This window comes from Pteropus vampyrus, unplaced genomic scaffold, assembly GCF_000151845.1.
Source record: "Pteropus vampyrus isolate Shadow unplaced genomic scaffold, Pvam_2.0 Scaffold36, whole genome shotgun sequence".
Taxonomy (NCBI): Eukaryota; Metazoa; Chordata; class Mammalia; order Chiroptera; family Pteropodidae; genus Pteropus; species Pteropus vampyrus.
The window spans coordinates 4386925-4393657 of NW_011888817.1; the positions used below are offsets into that span (position 1 = coordinate 4386925).

At 38.4% G+C, this 6733-nt stretch overlaps 1 protein-coding gene across 3 annotated transcripts in view; it reads left to right on the forward strand.

Annotated features, from left to right (window-relative positions):
* The window catches only part of TMEM50A (transmembrane protein 50A), a 14984-nt gene extending 10912 nt beyond the window's left edge, over positions 1-4072 (forward strand). For all 3 annotated transcript variants that reach the window (XM_023529176.1, XM_011357623.2, XM_023529175.1), the window contains one exon: positions 3642-4072. In XM_023529176.1, coding sequence (XP_023384944.1) covers positions 3642-3697 — 56 coding nt within the window. In that variant the 3' untranslated portion in view covers positions 3698-4072. The remainder of the gene's footprint in view (positions 1-3641) is intronic.
* Positions 4073-6733: the final 2661 nt, after the last annotated feature.

Sequence of the window (6733 nt, forward strand, 5' to 3'; positions counted from 1 at the left end):
CAGGGAACCACCAGCCATTTCCATGTGCAAGATGTTGGTATTTCTGCTTTTTTCTGGAAAGAGATTTTCCAAGAAGTCTCTAATCCAAAAAAGGTTTAAAAAACTGCTGTACGATTTTAGGACAGTCTATTCTAGGACTTTTCTTTCCCTGTCGCTTCCCACCCATCCCCAAAAAGGAGCTAGATGCCCTGTGTCTAGTTGAACCACTCATGAAACACAAATAGTTGCCCTTCAGTAATAGTCAGCAGTTGGTGTTTACACTTACTTCATTTCACCACCAGGCATTTTTGCAATTTTATAAAATTTGGGAATAAGGAAAATGTGAACTTAGATGTGGCAAGATACACAACCTCTTTGGGTCATATCTTGTGTCCTAAAACTAGTGGAGGAAACCCAAAGAGTTTTAAAAAAAATTTTTTTTTAAGCCATTGATTTTATACAGAAAATAATGACCAAAGTTTCTTAAGCCATTATCATGCGTAAGAGACTATTCTTAGTATTTTACATGTAAGTTCTCAGTTAATCCCCGTAACATTTCTGAAGGTGGCTCTGTTATTATCATCTCCATTTTATCTGCGAGAAAGCAGTTACAGAGAAGTTAGGTAACTCGTTTGAGATCATGTGGCTAAAATTCTGGCTGTCTGACTCCAGCGTTCAGGCTCTAGCCACTATGATGATGAAATTTAGGATGAATTCAATTGATATTTTTCTTTCTTTGCTGAGTCTTCAACCAGTTTTTTGATATTAGTTGTTTCTCTTTAAAAAAAAAAAAAGATTGTAACAGTGTACTTGAAAAATACAAAATGAGTAAAATTCACCCCCCAACTTATGAAATAAAATTTGGGCGAGTTTGTTACTTTGTAGAGTAATGTAGTATGGGTTTATGAGAGGGACAGTGTTGATATTTAGGATTTCTTTTCCTTTCAAGCTGCAGTGCTGAGGCTTGAGCATCTTTAAAGAAGGACCAGGCATCCTGAGCTCACTACTCCAGTATCTCCACAGGGTTAGAGGTGGTCAGGGGAACTCTGTGCCCCACAACTTCAGCCAAAGAAGGTAGTATAACAGGGTCAGAGGCAGGGGTAAGAAAGGCTTCATGATGGACTGGTGTGGGGATTTACTGAGAGGGGCAAGCAGCAGCCCTCTATTGTAAAAGGTAAAGTAAGTTCCACCTTGAGAGGCTGCTTTTGCCAGAGAAGTTACTGTTACAGCAGGGAGGAACAGAGGATTGAGAGGAGGATTTGTGGGAAATTTTTATCTCTTCCAAGGAGGGCAGAAACACATAAATTCTTTCAGTAGTTATCGCGTTTCACAAAACCTTGGAAACCAGACCTTGACTTGTTACCATCTCAAATTAGTTATAATAAATTACTTTTACATGCAAGTTTGGCTAATTTCTTATCTGTTACTATTGTACCTATTAAGTCTAAAAACGAATCAGGTTTTGTGAATATACTGTAAGCAAATTGAAATTAAATTCAGCTCATGGACACCATTATCAGAATAGTTGTATCAGATTGCCTACCATTCTGATATAACAGAACAATACTCACCAACAGCTTATAAATTACTATTTCAGAAATCAGAAACAGATATCAGTACTAAGGTGACCATCTGGCTGTAGGAGGGGACTGGCTCTTGCTCAAGAAACTTCTTTTTACAGTTTACATCCGTTGGTTAGTGTTTCGAAGTTACTATGTCTCTTGTAAGCTATCTGGAGAGTAGAGGCCCCTAATAACTACCTTGGGTTTTCTTTTTTGTAGCAGCAGGTCTGATATTAACTGGAAGAGCAGAGATCAAATTACCTTTTGGAGGTTTGTGAAATCATTTATAGAAAAGAAATTAATATACTTGCAAGAGAGACTATAACTGACTTCTTGGTTACATTTTTGTTTTCATCAAAAACACTCCATGTTTGCCTTTATAAAGGCCTATGAAATCTGTTCTAAATTGATCATTATGATTGCAGACTTAACGTGGAGTATACACCGGTAATTGGAAAACAGATAGGAAAACAAAATGAAAACCAGCACATGCCACTGAAATGTCTACTTCTGTCTTCAATTTCTCCCTCCCACTTAACCCACACATCCAGGCCTTGTTGAATCTGCGTCTGAATTGTCTTTTTTTTGTCCATTTCCACTATTCAGTCCACATCATCCCTTCTTGAGCAGTTGGTATTTCTAACTGGTTCCTCCCTCAGCTCCAGTTTTCCTTCATTAATTTTCCTTCTAAAATACAGCTCTAATCCTACCATTTTCCATCTATTCCATTTTTCAGAACTCAGAGCTGTCTGTCTACAAAAGAGATCACCACCAGTGGCCATCCAGCCAAATTCTGCCCACAGTTCTGTTTTATTTAGCCCATACAGTATTTTTTGAGCTGACATTTAAAAATCAAGAGATTTTATATAAAAATCTGGATTTTTGGCTTTTTTTTTTTTTTTTTAACTGGGAGATCTGACAACCCTGGGTTCCACACAGCAACAATCAACAAGCTCAGTAGTTGTTCCTTTAATGTAGGGAGTGCATTTCTGCATAGCACCACTTCAGTCTGGGACTGATTACCAGTTGCCCCCTTTAGTAGAGCATACAGGCTGACACCTGCTTTCTTGGCACATATCAGGCACCTAAGGTCCCTCCCTGTAGGCAGTGTGCCACCCTGGGCAATTGGCTTAGCAAATCTCGGCCACTTCTCTTCCTTATCCTCCTGTCTCTTAAACTAATCTAGCCGTGTTGGACTCTGCCCTGTTCTTCTACACTTCAGATCTCTGTGTCTGTATCTATAGAGACATAGATATATACATATATATCTTCCTATGCATATAATTGCCCTCTTGCCCTTTTTAAACTGAAGGCTGAAGGACAACTGTAGACACTGCCGCTCCGAAACCCTGGACTGTAATCTCTGTGAGGGCATATTCCTGACACGTTGATCTCCTGGACTTTTCCTGAGGCCGAGTGGTCTTTTATTCCTCTTTGCCTTTTGGTATACTGTATTCTCTTCCTGAAACATCTTCCTTCATCATTTCATTAGCTCCTAGACCTCCGAACCTCCCATTCAAACTCCTGCTTATCCTTCAAAGTTTGTCTAACGTTACCACCTCTGTAAATCGTTTTCTAACATATTGAGGCAAAATAAATTCTATATGTTTGTTTCTATGCTCCCTTAACATTTGGTGTATATACCTCCTTTTTCCCCCTAATACTTACCACATTGTGTCATCAAGAATGAGAGCGACTTGAGGGCAGAGACTATGTATCTTATTTATCTTCATTGCCCTTGCATGTAGCACCTAGCACCTCAACACTCAGAAAAGTTTGTTGAATGAATTTGATAAAATCAGACATATAATTATTACATACTAAGCATTGGTTAACTTTTTAATAGTGAGATATGTCTCCAATACTCGTAGTTAAAGATGTGGGGAAGCCGTTGATAAATAGTACAGCTGAGCACAGTGGAAGAATTTACTACCTTAGAATGATGAGCTTCTGTTCTGATACATCCCATGGTTTTTTCATGCAGTTTTTTCATGCAACTCATCAGTTCGTTGTTGCTGGTTTCCCACAATTCTACATCTCACCTGTTCTTTCTTTTCCCCAACTTAGCTAGTCATGTGGTGTTTCTCGTTTTATTCGCAGAGGACTGGTGTTTAAGTTTGGCCGCACCGAAGACTTATGGCAGTGAAAGCGCCTGATTCACTGCTCCTGTACAGCAGCCCTGCATGGGTTTCTTTGTTGGCGTTGTTGTTTTTCCCTACTCCCTCCCAGTCTTTTGTGATGCCATTTTCTAAACGTATTTCTGAGTACAGTCTCGGCTTAAATTTGTGTAATACTAATATCATGAGAACTCCCTATTTAAACAACAACAAAAAAAACTCTTGTGGTATGCATTTGATTAACTTATAAAATATTAAAAAGGAATATTTCATGTGAGTAATTTTTATGAAGTTTTATCATGGTATAATTTGTAAAAATAAAAATAAATTTCAGAAGAAGTTATGGACCATCTTATATGAGTATTTGTCATATCCAAGGTCCACAACTACAATTAAAATGCTTTGAAGATATAATGTGTTTATTTAAATGTGGCCTCTTCTGTGTCAAATGTTAAGTAAAATATAAAATTTTCTTGTTTTTAAAAACTATTCGGTGGTCAGGATTCTTTCTCACTATACTTTTGCTCGGTTTATACAGTTTTGCCAAAAATTCTATGAACATTTCAGTGTAAGTAGCTATTAAGGGTCTCCTAAGAGGTGAGAACGGCTCCTGATCCAGCCACCAGGCTCCTCACAAGTGTCCCTTCTGTGCCACTGATTCAGTGGGGTGGGGGAGGGGGCTGGTAATAACTCAGCTATTCACACGGTTCTAGTGGGACGCACAGTCACTCCACACCTACCATTGAAGGAAAGAGGAAAAGGATAGGGCCTTGACACTAGCCCTTACTCGGGTGACGAAGTTTGTTGTTTTGGTGTTTGATAATAAATTGGATTCCATATTTCGTTGTATCTCTGTACTGAACCACTAAGATCAAAATAGACCAGCAAGGTCCCTTAAAATTACAAACATTAACTCCTGGGAATTCTCAGTCCGTTCCTCTTTGAACCCTGTTATCCCCAAGCTCCCCACCTTGGCAAAATGAGAATTTTTTTTTTTTTAGTGAACTAACTAACTGTGGGGTACATGTTCTTCAGAACTACAGCTTGACATGTTTTCATTCATAAAAGTTGCTACAATTAGCCCTTCATTAAACACAAAATATCTCTCAGATGATTTAAATCTGTGGTACTCTTTTCCATGTCAGCCATAGTTCTCTGCCAGTATGTATGTTTCGAATATGGCCTGGTCACCAAGACACTACTCAAAGAAATGACTGTATTGCTACCATCCCACAGCAAATCAGCCATAGTTAGCTTTTCGATCCCTGAGATGTGAGAATTGGAGGGGATCTCAGGTTAAAATTCACCTTTTTACAGATGAAAGAACCCAGATCGTGGAAGGTCATAGAAGTAGTTTTTTACTCTCGAAGCAATGCATCTCCACAACTGACCATGACGTTTTTCACCACAGTTGAATTCAGATCAGAATGTGCTCAGGGAGTAAGAACTACCTGACAACTGCTGGAATAAAAAGCATAATGTTTGCAAGGACTAAATATAAATGAGTTCTTAATTTTTCCCCATTTTTTATCATCTGCTCCGCTGGTAGCATATTTTATTCAGTATGAAAAAGAATAAGAATTTTCAACAAAGTTTAACCAAAAACTTAATTATGTGTCTCCACCCAAGAAAATATAGCATCATTTTTAATGAGACCAAACATTTATTTAAAAGTGTTACAAAGTTGCCACTTAAGACTTTTAAACATCAAATTTATCTCTGACCTTGTTTCATTATGCATGAGGAGACTTTGCTGTAATGAGTGTGTCACATGCAAAAAAAGGGTAGGCAACAGTAAAAGGAAGCTCTCTCGTTTTGGAACAGGCATGTTGTTCTTGGATGCTTTTGCTTAAAATCCAACAGCCAAATGAGGAAACTGTAAAAGCAAAGCAAACATTTTTATTACAGACGAACCCTTACACTCTTAAAATTTATACACATACTGATTCTGGCTTGATGTTTTGAAATTTACATTGACCAAAATGTCTCATCACAAAGCCCTTGGAGGTTCTTTCATTCTTTCCATTTCTGAATTGGAAGAGCTCTTAGATCTCGTATAGCTTTGTATTTGGATCATTGCTAAATAGTCATCGGGCTTTTGTTTGAACATGTCCAGAGACAATGGACTCACTCCCATATGAAGAAGCTCATTCCATTTTGCAGACAGTTCAAATTGTTAGCAATTTACACAGCATCACCTAGGTAAATTCTTTGGAGAAGCATAGAAAGAAATAGTTTTTCTCTTCTACATGACAGTTTTCTAAGTGTTTGAAGATTGTTCTTAGGTCTCCTTTAGGTCTTCCACAAGCTGAATAGATCCAGAATTATTCAGGTGTGCCATATTACACCTTTCCATACAATATCACTGCTCGTGGAGCAGCTTGGATCACAGAATTCGAGAACTGGAAATCAGAGTTACTAACATTCATGGGGTGTTTTCTATGGATTGGTGTGCTAACATTTCACACACATTATCTCCTTTTTAATCTTTACAACAACCTAGTGAGACATTACTGTTATCTACATTTCAGAGATGGGGAGACTGAAGCTCAGAGATCATACAAGTGGCAAAACACAGATCCATCTGAACTCAGAATGTAGAATTTGATCTCATTTTACAAAATGAGGAAATGGAGCCCCAGGGAAGTAGAGCAACTTGCCTGAAGGTGGTGAGCTAGGACTAGAATTTAGATCTGCCTCCGGGAAACAACGATCTTCTCGCACTGGGCCTCTCCCAAGGGGAGGAGTCATTTGTCAAGTTCCTCATCTGTCTCCCTACTTTGCTTGAAAAGCAAACTCTCCTCAATAGGTTGAACAAACACTTGTTGGCCCCTCACTGTGTATCTAGAACATTTATTTTCAATCAGAAGCCAGGGTGATACCAGTGTAACAAGGCTCAGTTTTGAGAATTTTGTATAAAACAGCAGGAGAAACAACACACGATGTTGTGTTTTTGTGCCGAAACTGCAGTGGTATTTATATTTCTTGGCAGTAAAATTATTTTAAAAAGGAACTGCAACTACTTGTTCAGAAGCCAGTGGATGGTCTTCAGCACACTGAAGTCATTGCAGAACC